At 44.4% G+C, this 18740-nt stretch overlaps 1 protein-coding gene across 8 annotated transcripts in view; it reads left to right on the top strand.

Moving 5' to 3' along the window:
- Positions 1–18740, top strand: part of CUNH10orf90 (chromosome unknown C10orf90 homolog) — a 278495-nt gene that overhangs the window by 214470 nt on the left and 45285 nt on the right. For all 8 annotated transcript variants that reach the window (XM_048791379.1, XM_048791378.1, XM_048791376.1 and 5 more), the window contains one exon: positions 4178–5285. In XM_048791379.1, the coding sequence (XP_048647336.1) occupies positions 4178–5285 (1108 nt within the window). The remainder of the gene's footprint in view (positions 1–4177; positions 5286–18740) is intronic.

Genomic DNA, 18740 nt, shown 5'->3' with positions numbered 1-18740 from the left:
AGGGAGAGAGAGAGAGGGGGGGGGGAGGAAGAATAGGATCCAAGTACAGGGGGAAGATGGCATGAGGCACTGGGAGGGGACAGCATCTGCAAGCCAAAGAGACAGGCCTCGGAAGAGCCCTGCAGGCACCTCGGTGTTGGACTCCCAGTCTCCAGACTGTGAGACAGTAAATTGCTGCCATTTAGACCACAAGACTGGGGGTGTTGCTATAGCACCCCTAGCAAACCAATAAAAGTTTTAGGTGGTTGGATATTATCTTTGATTATTTAATGCATCTCAACAAGAAAATAGGAATGTGATGACTAAGACTTATAAGAGGAGCATATATATTTAAGAGCAAAGAGTCCAAGGTTTCCTTTTTAATCTCTCTCAATTTATTTTCTGGGGCTCTTGTCAAACATAAGTGAAGTCTAAATCCTGGAAATACTGTGCCCTGATATTTGATCTCTTGTTCCATGTCACCTCCAGGCTGTTAACTCCATGAGACCAGGAGTCTCCGCAGGGCCCAGCATGGCACCTGGCATGTAGTAGGTGCTGTAAGTATTTTTCAGAGGAGTAATAAACAAATGGACTAACCATGACTATACGCTATGGATAACAGATTTGGCACCTAAAAGCAGACTAACTCAACATTCCCAGTAATAACATTTCCATGTATTGGATATGTGCTGAAGTAGTGCCATTTGTGCAATTCAGATGAACCCCAGCGTACCCATCGCGCCCCTCTCTGGGATACAGCATAGTTTAGCGGAGCTGCCACCTCCCTCCGCTAGGTTTGCTTAGATCAGCCACTGGCTTCTGCTGAGTCATGGGAAAGGAAATTCCCTGGGTTGTAAGAGGCACTTCCTTTCTACCTGGGGTCTTTTCTGCTATCCCTGGGTTGTAAGAGGCACTTCCTTTCTACCTGGGGTCTTTTCTGCTATCCCTGGGTTGTAAGAGGCACTTCCTTTCTACCTGGGGTCTTTTCTGCTATCCCTGGGTTGTAAGAGGCACTTCCTTTCTACCTGGGGTCTTTTCTGCTATCCACACCTTCCCTGTGAGAAGAGAGGGCAAATAGTTTTTTTTTTTTTTTTCCTTTGAAATCGGGCTGTCATCAGTGTCACCCTGACATAGTGAAGGATTTTAGAGCTTCAGAAATTGGTTCAAATTCACACTGTTCATTATGGCTTTCACCTCTTTCTTTTGATAGAGTAAAAATCACAGTCACATTTGCCAGGTCCCAGGGAATGAAATGTGGCTCACTCCTGATTCAGTCCTCCCGGGTCCTTCCAGGGTAACCCTCAGGCCTGAGCTTCAGGCAGCCCCAGGGAAGCCTTCAGCAGTGCACCCCTGGGGAGCTCTCTGACTCAGCCCAAGAGTGGGGACAGGCTGGCATCAACAGTCAGGGTCTTTTCTGTCCTGGCTCCAAGCTGAGATGACATCTGCTCATCCTTAGCAACACACCTTGATATGGGAGGAGACTGCAGTGCAGGGAAGGCTCTGTCCACAGGCGTTGCACTGTGCGCCCCCACCCCCACCTCTAGAGCTGTGGAAAGCAAGGTAGTCCGTCTGAGGGCCCTTGGCTCTGGCTGGGTGACAGGTGGCCTAAGTAATTTCAGCCTCTTTTCCCCAGATTCACGTGGAAGAACCACCTGAGAACTGATAAGAATACACATTACATTACGGCCCTTATCCTTATAGGCCCTGATTCAACCTAGGCTAGGGAGGTTGGCACCCCCAAATCTGCAGCCCCCTCCCAAGGTGTTTTATTATGCAGGTAATCACTGGTGTAAACTTTGGGAAACTTAAGATCAATGCTGCAGTTTCTAAGATCAGTATTTGCTTTTTTCTCTAAAGACCAATGTCAAAGGAGTTCCCACTGGGTATGATTATACACTTCGTGGGGTGCACAGGAACAATTATTATCAGAGCTAAATGTAACTAAAATGGGAGGGACTGTGTACTGTCAAGTCAGCCCAGGTGCGCTTCAGTTTTCTGTATGTAAACCGCGGTCCCAGGAAAGGTGCTCTGGAGAGGGGGGTGGGAGTGCTGCAGAATCAGAAGCTGGAATCATGCTGAGGGCTTAAAGAATCACTGAGTCTTGCTCTTCTCCTAAAGCTCCCTCTCTCAGGGACTCTACTGTACTTGGGGATGAGGCTAGACACTGGGGTCTTGCAATGTGGTTTCAGAAGTGCTGGGGAGGGGCCCTACCCACAATGGCTCCCAGGAGCCAGGCCTTAGAGACCCCCTCAAGGGACCCACAAGGTGCAGCCTTGAAGCAGGGAGTAGCAGTGAGACTCAAAGAGAGAGTTAGATATCCTCCTTCTTGTCTTAGAGCCAGAGATATTTTTTATTTTTGAAATAATGAAGATTCTAAATGACTTTTCTGTCTATTCTTTATTTGCCCATTTCCTGTCTTTTGAATTTGCAACTTCTCACACATCTTTAAAAATGTAAGTGTTCATAAGGTGGTCGAGACGCCATGAAGAGCAAGCTGATGACTTTCTTCCCTTACCCCTGGGGTTGCCAAGATCACACATGAGGGACCTCTGGTAGATGTGTGGACACGCAGGATCCAATGTCCAACTAGAGGAGAACTGTCAATTATTTGAGAAAATTAATCCTGCCCTGAACAAAACTGCTCCCCTGATGACTTACCACATCCTGGGCAAAGAGGTCCCCTCCTCTCACCAGAAGCGGGTCCTTCCCCTCCAAAAAGTGATCTCTTGACATGATTAGCAGCCTCATCGCTCACTCTGTGCTCCCCAGATTACTCTACATAAGAATCTTCAAGACTTGGGTTACGATGAAGATGCCTGGGCTCCGCCCACAACCCCAAAATCAGAATCTCTGAGCTGGGGAACCTGCAATTATAAATAAGACTGCTGGTGATTCTCATTCATGTTAGAATCTTGAGAACTGGTGCTTTATGTACTAAGCACCACAGTTATGCCTTCAGGCTCCAAGGCAAAAAAGATTCTCTACAAGCAGTGGGAACTTAGTTGTTACCAGTAGTTCTGGCCTCATGCAGTTTCTTTCAAAGTTTCATTTTAAGCACATGTAACAATGTCAAGTTGCTCAGGACTCTGTGTGCATTCACTAAATGCTAAGGTATGGTCAGACTGCCATGCCATTTTATGCAGTGCTTTATAAATAAACATGATAGAAACCAAATGAGGACAGAAGAGATGCTTCTTCCTGGTCTCAGCCTGCTTAGGTGCTTTGTTAAAAATCATGGCATGCATACGCGCGCACACACACACAAAATCATAGCACCTAGTTTTGTACACACCAGTGACTTATTGTTAGGACTTCCAATATGTGCTGAGTAGAAAGCATGAAATGCCGTGATCATTTTAAAACAGTGGACAAAAACCCATGCTTATGTTGAAATGCAAAATGTCAGTAAACAGAGAGCCAGTGAGCAGAGGTCTGAGGCAGGAGCTCGCAGAGGGAAACCCGGACCTCCAAAGCCCACACTGGAACCCAGCTTTACAAGAAAGTCACTCCTAGGAAAACCTATCATTGGGGCAGGTGCACCTGGGGACTGGCACATGTCCTTAGAGTAGCTCTCCTCTCTCCGATAAGTGAAATCACCTGATTATCACAGTGTTGGTCTGGGCAATTGTCAAGAGCTTGGTCATTTGCTTTCCATCTTCTGTGTATATTCAGGCACCTGTGATTCCAAGCAGCAGGGAGAGATTAGTGAATTACTGAATTACTGAATTTGTGTCTAAACCAGCAAAGGTGGAGGACAGTTCGAGAGATGGTGGTGGGCAGGAGCTCCCTGTAACCTCTCTTGCAGTTTCCATGCCTCAGTGCTGACCCATCACCCTCAAAACCTGCACCCCAAGCCCCACACAGCCCAACTCCAGAATTTGGTCTTCCCTCCTCACTGAGTCTGTTAACTCCTATCTGGGGATTCTTGGGTCTGGTAGAGTTGACTCTCAAAATCTCACCATCTCCACTGACAGAGTTCACGCTTAAATAAACTAAGACTCGACACCCCACTGAGAAAACCAAGCCACATCAGGCTAGCATTGGCAGAATATGTAGCTTTTTCATAAACAGATCTGGGTTTCCCACCCTCCCAAGCGCTCAGACAGGGCACAGTGTGCAGTGAGATTCTGTGGCCCTGGGAGTCCTGTCTGAATTACAATGAACTACTTGAATAATCGGGATCTTTTTCTATTTGCAGGAGGCTCTGGCAACGCAAAACTCAAAAATGATTTCATCCATAGTAATTTCGCAGCTGATTGATGAGAATAAACCAAGAGAACCCGGGGCCGCCTTACCCCTGCCATGTGCGATCGCTCAACCTCGAGCATGTCCCACCAAACCAGCGTCCACGAACCGCAGCAGAGTCAGCATCCACAGGGCCTTGGCGTTACTGCCCGGCAAGCTGGGGGTCCATAGACGGTCAGACGAGCGAGGATCGGAAGCTGAACTGTTGCCCGCTGCCGACCGAGGCCTCCGCAAGGGGTTCGCGTCCATCACCATCACCGCCCGGCGTGTTCGCCCAGCAGCCAGTGCCCTGGTGTGGGGCACTGTTGGGGAGTCGCCGTGCCCCAGGTGCAGGGCCGAGGACGCTCTGCTCGGGGTCCCATCGGCTGGTCCCCAGCCACATCAGCACCACGGACCTTTTGACTGCGCAGAGTGCCCCAGAAACGGCTCGCTGATGAGGCTGAAGGTTCCCGAGGCCCGTGCTGGGCTGTGTGCGGGAAACGAGTACTGGGTCACCCACGTAGACCACAAAGAGAGCCGGTTTTCTGCAGACCCTCCGCCATCGGGAAAGACCCCGCTGGCATTCAGTTCCTGTGTCCACCTCCAGATGTCTCGGCAGTGTCAGAATTCCATCTACTACTTGGACAAGTCTCTGTCTGTCCCTGTTGAGCAACCTCAAATTGCAAGCCCCAAAGTGCACAGATCCGTCCTGTCACTCAACCTCAGTTGTAGTTCCCACGGGTTAACAGCAGATGGAGTAGACGGCCCAGCTAACGGAGAGCCAATGAGCAGCTGCCTGAGGCAGGAGCTCGCAGAGGGAAACCTGGACCTCCAAAGCCCACATTGGAGCCCAGCTTTACAAGAAAGTCACTCCAAGGAAAACCTATCGTTGGGGCGGGTGCACCTGGGGACTGGCACATGTCCTTGGAGTAGCTCTCCTCTCTCCGAAAATATAGAACTTGCAGATGTTGGGACTAACCTGGACACTGTGAGAAAAGGGAAAGAGGACCACGCGGATCCTTGCACCAGCAGTCACGCGGAGCAACTGGCCATTCACATTCCTGGCTGGAGTTACAAGGCAGGTGAGTGGTGCTGCCCTCTGCAGGAGAGCCTGGGGTATGAACGCCCTGCCTCAGGGATATTAAGTGAGCTGCTTCTACATCACTTAGTCTCAGAGGTGTTTTGCAGTAGGATTGGCTTTGACCCCTCTGCACCAAGGTGGCAACTGATACAGCTCATCTTTGACATCTAAGAGGATAGGTTTTTTATTTTAGATGAGACTTTTGTAGATATGAGACACCTCTCCTCAAATTCTTGTTGCTAACAATAGTGCCAGGATACATGCAAAGAATAGGGAGCGGCCCCCAAAGGAAGCTAATTCAGACCATGCCTGCTCCACCTTCCAAAGTAAGGAGAAAAGAATAAAATACCATCCACGCCCAGATGTTTTATTCTCTGGAGTTAAACACCTGCATATTTGGGAGTGTCTAGAATTCTGCACTTTTTACTGTTCCATTACATAGTTGATATTTATGAATTAACTTCATAAATATCATAAAAACCCAGACCACAAAGCCCCATGATGGAGTGTGTGTGTGTGTGTGTGGGGTAACTATGGGACATTTTCTAAATGAGGAAGCCAGGGAATCTCCTTACCAAACAGCAGCAAAAGCAATTTCAGTCCCAGGTGCATCTTCTGGGGTAACTTGGCTGGATTCATTGCTGTTTCCAAGGCCAGGCAGGATGCTTGAGGTGGACTTCCCTGAGACCCTTCCCCTTTCTTTGGGAGATCAAGGGAAGAAGCAAGTCTATTTTGAAGGAAATTGGCCAGATTTCTTTCTCTCTGTATGCAAACTTCTGATTTTCAGCTTTACTTCTTAAGAGAGAGAGACTGGTTTATGAATTAGTGATTTTCCACTTGGGGAACTATTTAAAGATAGTAATAGTAAAATTAAAAAAGGCAGCATATGCATAATAATTTTATGGTGCAAATTTTGTCCATTAAAGCTTTATTAATTAATAAAAAAATGACTGTAAAACATTTAGAACTATAATGTGTGTAGAAATGTTAAATGATGTAATTAATTTTAACAAGTGTGTATATATTGAATGCTCAGAGATTTTTTTAAAGCAATTTTGACATGGCTTTCAGATCGATTAAACCGTTGAAATGCCTCTGAGTCTTACAGACTTACTGCAAGAAGGAGAACGTATGCCGCCGTCCATGTTCCAAAGATAAACCCACTTTAGTATTTAAAGAAATTGCTCGTGCTAAGCACTTCATCTTCCTTATTGATGAAGATACCAGAAATAGACAACCTGCACTGTCACGTGCTGTCCCGGTGGAAGCACATCCTTGTCTCGGTAGTGTGTCTCATGATGGGAAATAATAATTTAGATTTATAGCACTTTTCACCAAAGGATCTTTAAAAATAACCAGAGCCAGATCTCCAGCATTCATCTCAGGGCAGAGGAGCGAGAGCAGAGACAATCCCCCACTTATTTCTGGCTTTGGTGCAGAGGTTTTGATCGTGACTTTGTGAAATGGTTGGTTCTCCAGGGGGTTTTCTTAGCAAATCGTGTGAGTTAACTCTGTTTCCCATGGACCGACATCTCTCAGAATAACTGCATATCCTGAAGATTCACTTCTGGGGACTCTTGAATGGCTCTAAATTGTGTGGCCTCATTCTGCCATGTAAGGAAAGATTCACAGAGGCCAGGGGAGCTGTGGGTTCCTTCTTTGAGAGTTGTCAGTCTCCCGTTTCCTGGCTCAGTGGGCTGAACCAGCAGTACTTACTCCCTGGGTAACAAGAGCAGGAGGTGGGCTGTGTGTTCTTGAAGATCTTCAAGCTTAAAGAATTTTTGCTCTATTTGCTGGAGGTGGCAACTCTGAGGGGAAGAGACCCCATGTGCCTCCGGGTCCCTCCTTCATAATGTCCAAAGCTACAGAGTCTTGGGGCCCACCACTGGGACATGTGCCCCCAACACCTAACAAAAGTGTGCACACACACATAGGCACCCTTGAGTTTGAGAATGTTCTCACTCAGAAACTTATTTTCTCAGAGGACAAAAAAGAACTTGGTCCACACTGTAGAATTCTTGACTCTGAAGACCACCGTCTATCCCGGCCTGCCCTACACAGTGTTTCCAAGGCGAGTGTGCTGACATTAAGTCTTAAAGCTTTTTAGCCTTGATGAAAGTGCTTTCGGACCCTGGCCAAGCTCATTAAAGCTCAGAGGAACTATTTGTATTTTCCTTCCTGAAACCAGAATTTCATCCAAGGCATCCTTGATGGCCTCTCGTGGTGACACATGCTATTAACCATCTTCGTACTTCATAGTCACTGAATCTGATTCCTTTTATCTGAAGGATTGAAAACACCTCCTGAGCAGGGCCTTTTCTCGGCCCTGGTAACTGGTGTTCAGTTGCTTCATAGGTACCACCTGGGAGATTCTACCAACAGGCTGGGCAATTTTATTTCTCATCGTCATGGCACTGGGCAGAAAGTCTTGCAGAGTGTGTCTTGATGAGTCTCCAGGACATGCACCCAGAAGACTACCATGATTAGGGGAACTGAGACACTCCCCAAGGCTTTGTGCCATGCAGACAGCCCTGTGGTTCCACTAGACACCTGGGGACCATTCTCTTCTGGCCCTGAGGTTTAGGAATTAGTTCTCTCTGCTCATCCCCTAGGTGCTGTGAGCATCCTGCTGGCACATGGAGGTGGGCCTTGTGCAATCTCTGCCTTGATAGTAAGGGAACATCTTATCATCATTATTGTCACTGCTGTCATTATCACCATCTTAGGCATAAGCACAGCATATGTTGTGAAAACCCGAGGTGCCAGCCCTGGGCTCCATCCGTGGCTTTGACTCATTCAAACCATTCTGTAAAGGGAGGATAATTATCCCTATTTTGCAGATGAGACAAAGGAGCCTCAAAGAGCAGATGATTTGCCCAAATCCACGTGTCTGTCAAGTGCCGAGCTGTGTGTGTCTGGCCCCTACAGGGCCCTGTCTTTGGGAGCCCTGCACAGAGTGGTCAGGATGTTGGTGACTCCAGAGGGTGGGCCCAGCGCTACTGTCACCGTGGAAGGGGGTGTTTGAAGAGTGCTCAGGGACACATGGAGTACCAGTATTTGGTGGCCATGAGCTACAAGTGAATTTTTTATAAAATGTAATAAGTCATTTGAAGCAGTCAAGATTTATCCACTTAGAAATTCTTCCCAGCTGGAATTCTGTTCTCTGACTGCTCTAGGGGATAAGCAATACTGACCCAGATGGTTCTGCCCACAAAGCCCCAAACATTTACTGTATGGGCTTTTTCAGAAAAAGCCATGCACCCCTGCTGAAGGCCACTTCTCTAGGTACTTCTGGGCAGGCCACTTGCCTGTGAAGCCTCTGTTTGTTCCTCTGTGGAGTAAGAGAGGTGGGCCAGTTGACCTCTTATGTCTTAATTCCTTCTCTTGTAGTCTGTTTGTGTGCACGCGCGCACACACACACACACACACACACACACACACGGTGGCAGGGGGCTGTGATTTTTCTGCCATGGTAGCTGTCAGATAAGCCAGATTTTTAGGGTGATTCTCAGGATGTGGTGAAGGAGCCAAGCTCAAGTTGAAGGGGGGAGCTCTCTGTCCTTAGCCTCCCATCCCTTTTCCCCCGGGGTCTCCTACCACTTCTGGCCAGCACCTTCCTGGTTCTCTCTGATTCTTTTCCTGTCTCCTAAATGTAGATCCCTCCTGTTTCCACCTTGACATCAGCCTCCTACCTCTTCCTGACAGCAACAAGATCAGCCACTGCTGCTACTAATGCCACTTGTCATTGTCACTAAAAGGATGGGGCACATGCTCCGCCTGGCACCTACTGCTAGCTCCAGTCCAGAGTCCCACCTGGACAACCTTTCTTCACTCACCTGACATTTGTTGGGTCAGCCGTGGTACCAGGCATTGGGCTGGCCTCTGGTGCCGCAGTGCCGAGGCGAACCCCAGACGTGCCCACTGGTGGGTCACAGCCCCTTCCTGAGTTGCAGTTGCTGTTCCATGAAGTCGTTTCTCCTCTCCAGGCTCTATGTTCCCAGAGGGCAGAGGCAGGTTGGAGTCATTGGCATTGACCTCTTCACACCCTGACGAGTGCCACAGAGCTCGGAGAAGATGCTTAGGACGTGGGTGCCAGATGACAGGTCACACTGATGACAACAGAGTCCCTGATGTGAAACTGGGGACACCTAAGCTCTCTGTCTCTTCTTCGTCAGACCACCTGTCTTGGTGCTCACACCTACCACCTCTCTGGCAAGGAAGGTGGGAGCCGTGTAAGAGTCCCCCTGAAGAGGGAGGTTGTGAAGTCAAGGGAGAACTGGAGAGGCCTCACTTGGTTTGAAAGCCAAAGGGCAAACGTCTCAAAATATTGTTTCCCCTCAGAAACTCAACCAGAATAATCAAGGATTGTCATGGAACAACTTTATTATCCTGCAGGTGGCCAAATGTAATAATAGAGAAGAAAAAAACATGTGAGCAATGTTGCAAAAATATTTTGAAAGGTTTCTTTTTTTTGAAAATTTTGTTTATTTAACTCATGCTAAGTCTTAATGACATTGGGGCATTTTCTCCAGGATCATAAATATGCTTTCAGATCCTTCCCTAGGGTCTAAAGTATATAAAGAGTTAAAACCATCTCAATGAGCTCTCTGGAGACAAGGCCTCCCCTTTTTTTCTGAGTAACCCCCTCCGCGTCTCTCCAGTGGTTTGGAGAAAGCCATTGTTGGCCGGCCATTTGCTCTGCTTTACCAGGGATAGATGAAGAGAAGTAAATTTAAGTCCTGATTCAACAGTTTGATCTATTAAAATAGGTAACTGCAGAGCGACCATTTATACAGAGTCAGTGGAAATCAGGGGAGCCTAGAGTTTCAATCTGAGTTTCAATCCACCGTATCCTTTACCAGGCAATTCCACGAGCAGCCGTGGGCAGTTTGAACTGCTGCTGCTTCTTTTTTTTTTTTTTAATATTATTTTAGTTGTAGCTGGACACAGTACCTTTATTTTATTTTTATTGGTGCTGAGGCTCAAACCCAGGGCCTTGCATGTGCTAGGCGAGCGCTCTACGGCTGAGCCACAACCCCAGCCCCAGCTGGAGCTTTTAATGGACTCAATACTGTTTGGTAATCATCATTCCTCTGGAGGATCCTCTCCCTGTCTCCAGGAAGTCAGTTCAGACACAGTCTTGGGAAGTGGAAGTGGTGGTACGTGATGAATTCTGTAAGGGAAAGTATTCAAGGCACAGATGACTCAGGAACCAGGAAAGCATGCGAGATGGATGGTGTGTTTGATTCCTTTGGCTTGCTTTTTTTTTTTTCCTTCCCCCTCAATAATCTTAAATGACTTTCTTTTGTGTTAATGTCTGTGGAGAACAAGAGAAGAATGGAGATGACAGAGAGGCTCATGAATTCATCTTAAATTGGGTTTTCAGAGTAGTTTGTTAAATGCAGAAACATTTTTCGTGTTGTGACCACTGATGGGTCTATTTCTCCTGTCGGTTGTAGATACACGCGTGTGTCACTGCAGGTAAAGTGGACGGCGCCTCAGGGGCGTGTTCAACACTGATGCTCTGGAGTGTGAGGGAGATAGAAGCTCACTCATTTTTGCCTGTGGTGGAATGTATTTAGGTTTGATCAGGTGGCCTACGTAGACGGTGAAAAGAGGCTTCGAGTTTCTCTGGCGTCCTCTCCTGGGCCACCTGGAGACCAAGTGTACCATTTCAGTGCAGAAATACAGCCACTGTGAACAGTGGAGCAGACCCCGCGGGTGAGGTCTTATCAGGGAGAATTCCTGCTGCAGGTTTAACTCTGTCAAAACCCATCAGGAACGACTCAGTCCCAAAGCCTGCTGGGCTGTCAGGCTCAACGTCACCCCTGAAGAAGCAGGTTTAAATGGAATCGGTTTCTTCCTTAATTTCTTCACTTTTATCATTCTTTGTTTTTCCTTATTGAAAAAGTAAACCATGTGCTTTGTAGAAATTAAAATATAATTAAGTAAAAAGATAAAAGTGATAATTAACTATAACTCTCAGGGAAATGTCACTAATATTTACTATACCTTCACCAGTTGGCTTCTTATATCTTCCCTTAAGTACATCAAATTTATTTGTTCTTTCTTCCTTCCTCCCTTCCCCTCCCTTCCCCCTCCCTCCCTGCCCGTAAGCCTGCCGCCTGCCTGCCCTCCCCCCCCTTTCTCTCTCTCTCTCTCTCTCTCTTTCTTTCTTTCTTCAGATTGAACCCAGGGGCTCCTAATTACTGAGCAATATAAAAATTTATATTTTCTTTAGAGACAGGGTCTCACTAAGTGCTTAGGCCTTGCTAAGTTGCCGAGGCTGGCTTGTGATCCTCCTGCCTCAGCCTCCTAAGCTATAACAGGCATGCGATACCATGCCTGGTGCCTTTCTTTTTCTTCAAAAAAAGGGGTCATGGAAAGCATCCTGGTTTGCTCCGTGTCTATCTTTCCCTCTTTGTCATTTAGTGGTGACAGAGGTTCCCATCACACAGTCTCCTAAACATGTTTTTTAAAACTACTTGTTAAAACAGATCATTTCCATTTTTACATTTTTATAACAGAGTGTTGATAAACATCCTTGGGGAGAAATGTGGGCATTTCATGTGATTTTTAAAAACTAGATTCTTAGAATTTCTAATCAAAAGATAGGCACAACTTTAAAGCCTTTTAATGAAGATTTTCAAGTGACACTGAGTTGTACTGTCTGTACCTAGACACCAGCTTCCCTAAACATACACAAACGCTGGGTACTGGCCTTGCTAACATTTCTAGACCAGTTCTGATGAGTAAAAGTCGGCATTTATGATATGTTAGTCTGCACTTCTTCACAGAGGTCCAGCTTCCTGTGTTTATTTCACATCTGCATTTCTTCTCTTGTGAGTTGCCTTTATTTTCTTTGCTCACTTTTATTTAGCTTTTCTATTTGTATTTTTACTTATGTAACAATATTCTTTTTATATTTACATTTTTAAATTGTGCATGGTAAGTTTTAAAACCTCAAATTTTGAAGTAATTTTTGGATGAACAGAAGAGTCACCAAGGTAGCCAAGAGAGTCCCCATAGCAGCCTCGCTGATCCCCCTCCTGTGAACCTCCTTTAAACCATGGTTCATCTACTGAGACGCTCTCACCCTGGGCACTGTGCAGTCTCAGGCTGGCTGGGTCCTGGCGTGGGGCTGTCCTGTGGTTGTAGGGTGTCTCCACCTGTAGATGCTGGCCGTGCTTTTCCAGCCCATGAGGTGTACAGCCAAAAGGGTCTCCAGACATTGCCAGATGCTCTAGGAGTAACATGGGCCCCGTTGAGAGCCACTGATCTAAACTGGGAAACCAGTTCTGCAGTGACTGCAGACGCTGCTCAGATTTTACCCCTGTTCCCACTGATGCCCTCTGTGCCAGGGTTCAGCCCAGGGTGCTACCTCGCCCTTAGTCATCGTGTCTATTCATGGCAATTTTTCGTGTTCTGATTCCTTATGGCCTTGGTCTTTTTCCTGTGGCCTTTCCCCTGACAGGCCTGGGAAGGACTTGGCTAGCCTACCTTGTTGCTAGTGCTCTTGCTGAGATCCGTGGTGCATGACTGGAGTCAGTATTCCTAAATGGTTTGCCAGTGGGACCGTTGGTGAGAGCATCTCTCGCTGCAATAAGGCAGTGCTGGCTGGCAGTGCCGCTCACGTACTGAATCTTGCTTACCTAAGGATTGCCCTGACTCTCAGATTCGTTTCCTTGTAGAAATTTTCATGCAATTTAAATATTATATGAATCAAAAAAGTTGCTCTGCTCCCATCTGTGATTTGAAAGTTAGGGGGGCTCTTTAACTTCCCTTATCTGTGAGCTTTTGGCATTTGACATGTCTTTTCGCTGCAGGAGACAGAAAAGGACAGTCTCTGGCTGCCATTACACTTGCTCAAATTTTGATTTTATATTGAAATACCCTCTCAGTCTGGTCCTGTACTCTTTTTGTATAGGCTATTTGGAGGCATCATTTATTTACATTGAAGTGCACACATTGTATACATATAATCACGTGACCAACACCATAGGGAGATACAGAATCACCTCAAAACTTGGGGTGCTTTTGCTGTCAGTTTTCTCCCAGCTACAATCCCAGCCCCGTGGGACTTCTTTCTGTCACTATTAAAGAATCCCTATAAATTGAAGCCAGCTGGGCACACTCTTTTGTAAGGTTTCTTTCACTTGGACAAATGCTTTTGAAATTCTTTCACATCATTGCAGGTATCTTTAGTTTCTCCCAGAAATGTTTTGTGGTTCTCAGTGTAGAGATCATTTACGCATTTTATAATATTTACCCTTATTTGCATTCTGAATGCTACTATGAATGAATGGTATTGACTTTTTAAAATTTTATTTCCAACTTTTTGGTTGAATATTTATATACATATATAATTAATATATAGTATATATAATCCATTTCTGTATAGTGACCCTGAATTCTGCCACTTTGTTAAAAATCACTTAAATAGAGCAGTGTTTTTGTGGATTCCTTAGGATTGTCTAGATATAACAATATTATGCATGATTAGGGTTTTATTTATTCTTTCTCTACCGGATGATGTCTACCATTTTCCCCTTGCCTTTTACATGAGGTAAGACCTCAGTGGACTGTGAGTGGAAGTAATGAGAAGGGAACACCTTTGTCTTACCTCTTAGTGGCCACAGAGATTCTGAAAATATGTAGGCGGGTAGATTCAAAACTGAAACTCTGTCCTCTTTAGACACTAGCTTCCATTCCCCGTCAGCCAGCATTCCCCCTTCTGTCCCTGTGGATTCGCCTGCTCCAGGTGCCTCATGTAAGTGGAATTACACAACATCTGGCCTTTGGACACATGCAGTCCACCTTAGCATGTTGCCCTCAAGGCTCGTCCGTGTTGTAGTAGGACACGACTCCCTTCCTTGTAGGCTGGCAATGCTCTGTCCCACGTAATTTCCATGTTGCCTTTCTGCATCATCTGCTGACACCTGGTTTGCTCTTACCTTAGACTATCGTGAAGAATCCTCAGTCTGCACCATGTACCAACACCTTTCCATGGCTGCTTTCAGTTCCCGGGCTGTATACCCAGGGGCAGGATTGCAAATCAGGTTAATTTTGTTGGTAGTGATTTGAGGCGCTGTCAAGCTGTTTTCTGCAGCAGCTGCACAACTGTACACCCTTACTGGCAATCCACAAAAGTTCCCGTTTTCCACACATCATCGCTAGCACTTTATTTTGTATTTTGATAATATCCATTCTAATTGGTATGCAGTGGTGTCTCATTGTGGTTTTGATTTCCATTTCCCTAGTGATTCCCTAGTGATGTTGAACATTTTCACGTGCCTATTGGCCATTGAAAATCTTTGGAGAAATATCTGTTCAAGTTCCTTTGTCCAGTTTTTATGCAGGTTGTTTGCATTTTGTATTGTTATTGTTTCTGTTGCTAATTGGATGAGAGCTTTTGTTGTGCATGAGTGTTGAATATTGACAAATCCTTTTATTCATCCACTGGGATAATAATAGGGTTTTTTTCTAGTTTGTTTTATGAACATGGGGAGTTACATTGATTTTTATGTTAAATGATTAGAATATATTATACTTTTAAAAAATAAATATATCACTGGATCATCTTTAGTAATATTTTCCAGGAATCTGTTTTTCATTTTATTTGTTAGATAAATATTGGTCTACAGTTTTCTTTTTAAATGTTTTTGGTTTGAGTACCAGGAAAACACCAGCTTTATAAAATGAACCAGGGAGTATTTTCTCCTTTGACTCTGAAAAAGATTTTGTGGTTTTGCTTCTAAAGTATTTGGTTGAAATCAACAGTGAAGGTTTCTCGGCTGAAGTTTTCTTTGTGGGGAAGTTTTTAATGATGAATTCAATCTCTTTTCTTGCAGTGTGACCAGTAAGGGTTTCTGTTTCTTAAGTCTGTTTTGACAATTTGTGTCTTTCAAGGAATTTGCCATTTCATCAAAGTTGTTTGAATTATTGGCATAAAGTTGTTTCACTATTTTCTTATGATCCTTGGATCTCCAGTGATGTCCTCTAATTTATTGGTAGTTAGTGCCTTTTCTTTAATTCTTATCATTCTAACTAGAGGGTTGTCCATTTTATTGATATTATTTTCCCCAAATCCCAAGCTTTGTTTTACTGATATTTTCTAATCTTGTCAATTTACCGTGAGGTTGATCATCCCTGAGTCAGAAAACTCAAAATCTAGAATTTTCCAAAATCTGAAAATTTTTTAGTATTAATATGACACTGCAAGAGGAAAATCTCACGCTGTGAACCTTTGTTTTGGCAAAAATTTAAAATACTGTATAAAATTATCTTCAGACTATGTATCTATAAGGTACATGTGAAACAGAAATGAATTTTGAGTTTAGACTCGGATCTCCTCTCTAGTACTTCTTATTTTGTATATGCAGACATTCCAAAATCCATAAAGGTCCAAGATCTGTCTGGTGTTTGGCTACTGAACCTGTATATTGATTTCTGCTTTTAAATTTTTTATTTATATTTGATTTACATTGTATTTACTTTGTCCTGACCCCACATTTTACTTTATTTTTGTTAGCCTCTCTGGAAAAAGCTTGGATCAAATGCTCATATCAAGTGTTTTCACATGATCATTTTAAGCTCAATTTCCTTCTAATTTGGATAAGTATTATTTTCATTTTCCTTCAGTTCAAAATATTTCAAAATATTCATCCATATCACTTTTTTTTGTTGTATCTTCATGATGAGCTTTAATATCTGATAGGGCAAGATGATGATCACCACTATTTGGGGGAAGTTTCATGAACAATTCTTATTTAAGTAGAAAATGTAGGCCCTTCCTAGTTATTCTACAGGTTTGTGTTGTCTCGCCCCTTTGTCTTCTCACCCTCTAATCGCCTTGTGTCCAGTCAGTTTGTCCTCATCCTACTCTCTGTCTCTGGTCGTTGGAAGTTGTGCTCTTCTATTATTGGAGTGACCAGCCAGGAATTGGAACTTGTGAACTTAGCAAAGCCCAAGGTTCCTCAGCGTTTCTGCTCATCCTTCCAGCAGTTTGGTCTTGGGACTCTGTCACTCTCGTCCCCTGGAGCAGATGTACTACTGCCCTCATGTGCTGAGTCCTTCCTGCCTCTCTGTTTTGAATCCTGCAATTTGAAGGTCACTTTCACAGGTCTGTAGAGTGACCTCGTCTTGCCATTACCTTTGCTCTCTTCTCCTTTCCTGTTATCAGTTATCGATTTACATGTCCCTGAAGTACATATTTCACATGTCACTTTTGATTATCTTTGGATCTCCAGTGATGTCCTCTGATTTATTGGTAGTTTATGCCTTTTCTTTAATTCTTATCATTCTAACTAGAGGGTTGTCCATTTTATTGATATTTTTTCCCCAGGTCTCATTTCCTAGTATCAATTATCAATTTCCTTGTCCCTGAAGTACATATTTCACATGTCACTTTTGATGGTTTTCCATGGTTCATGAAATGGAGGGATTTGGGTGATAAACTGTCTCCGATTGGTTCAGGGCTGAGGGAAAACAGAGATTCTAAAAACACGTTTATTTCTCCACATTCTTTTTTTTTTTTTAATATTTATTTATTTTTTAGTTTTCGGTGGACACAAATCTTCATTTTATTTGTATGTGGTGCTGAGGATCGAACCCAGCACCTCGCGCATGCCAGGCAAGCGCGCTGCCGCTTGAGCCACATCCCCAGCCCTATTTCTCCACATTCTTGAAAGAGGCCCTGACAGGGTGTGCTGTTCTATGTGGAGAGTTATTTCCCCTCCATCCTTTGAAAATCTTATCCTGGTGCCTTTGGCCTCCACTGTTGCTATGGAGAAGGCAACTCTAAGTTTAGTTGCTAACCCTCATACTTTTGTTTGGGCAGTGTGTGAGTTCCTTGTGTTTGGCATTGTGATGTAGTTGAATGTGGGTTTCTTTCTATTGTGTTCAAGGTCTGTGTGTTTCTGGAACGCAATGGTCACTGTGTCTATTCTCTCTGCACACTTCCTAGGCATTTCTTTCTTTCCTTTCCTCATTTCCTGTTTTCTCCCTCCAGGACTCTAAGTAGATGTGTTTTATACTTCCTCATTCTATTTTCCTTTCTCTTAACCTTTCACATTTTTCAATTCTTTGACTATGATGAGCTCAATAAAAATTTACACACACGCACGCAAACCCACACATGCACACACACATGCACACATATAAAATATGTGTACATCACTGTGATTTCCAGACCATGCTTAGTGGATATTCCATAGACTGAGGATCAGGGCCACCAGAAGGGTCTCCTGTGCTCACATTATGGTAAATTTTCAGCTTGTGGTTGAGCACAGTCTGCAGATTGTGCAAGCCGTGGCATGGAGCTGACTGATGGAGGACTGACTGAGGGTGAGTTGTGCCTCTATGCACAAGTTTCCAGTGTGACTTTCCACATTTTCAAGTCCCAGACTTTGTCTCCTGGCATCTGTTTGACCTTAAATCTCAAACTCCAGGTGCCCAGAAATCAGCAGTAGCCCCCCACAGCAGCCGGATTCTTCTCCAGTTTTCTTCTTAACCTCTGAGGGCTTCCTTACTTCCTTGCAAGCTGAGCCATATATTTAAAATGTTTTGATGCTTATTTCCAAGGTTTTTAATTGCTTCTTAGCACGAGAGAGTGGGCTATCTGGCTCACCATATTGCAGGAAACAATTGATCTCATGAATTTATTTTCTATTAGAGTTTTGAACATTGGCCAGCCATTTTTTTTTTAAAGTTAGAACATTTGAGTTTTTTTAATTAAATTGCTTGATGAATTGTCACTATTACACTATTAATTTTCTGTAGAGGTGCATGCAGTGCCTCTTCATGAGGCCTCCACCCTTGTGGCTTTGTCACCTCCCCCAGGACCTGCTCTTTGGTGTCACCACACTGGGATCCAAGCTTTTGGGTTGGGCTGGGAGCAGATATGAATATCCAGTTCATTGCGCAGTGTCTATTCTTTGTTTAAGAAGTGTTTCTGACCTAGTTAGGATTTTTCTAGCATTGTTCACAGTTTTTATCAAGTCCTAAATCAGTGACCTATTTCCATTGCTGTTAAAAGTTCTCCATAAACATGTGACATAGTTAATGTTCACATCATCTAAATATGTCAACTTTTTAACTATCTCCCTGATGTTGAGCAGTTAACTTTAATTTTTCACCTCCTTAAGTAATACTGACTGCATATCTGTATGTATAAAACTTTGACCATGCCTACTCATGTTCTTAAGCTATATTCCTGGAAGGAGAGTGGTTGGGTAATGGTTTGCGCATTGTATAGACTTTGAATGTTATATTATCATTGGCTTTTAGGGGGCTCATAAAACATACTCCAATGCTTTGACCCACTGAAGTGAGTTGATCTCCAAGGTTCAGTTTGGGTCAGGAGAGTCAGACCCTAGCCTTCAGGGGTAAGCCTGAATTTCCTGCACTTGCAAAACATTGATTATTTTGCACACAATTGGTCTGTCAAATTTATATC

Source organism: Marmota marmota, unplaced genomic scaffold, assembly GCF_001458135.2.
Source record: "Marmota marmota marmota unplaced genomic scaffold, marMar, whole genome shotgun sequence".
Lineage (NCBI taxonomy): Eukaryota > Metazoa > Chordata > Mammalia > Rodentia > Sciuridae > Marmota > Marmota marmota.
The sequence above is the reverse complement of the archived record's forward strand: the minus strand, read 5'-3'. Positions and strand labels throughout refer to the sequence as shown.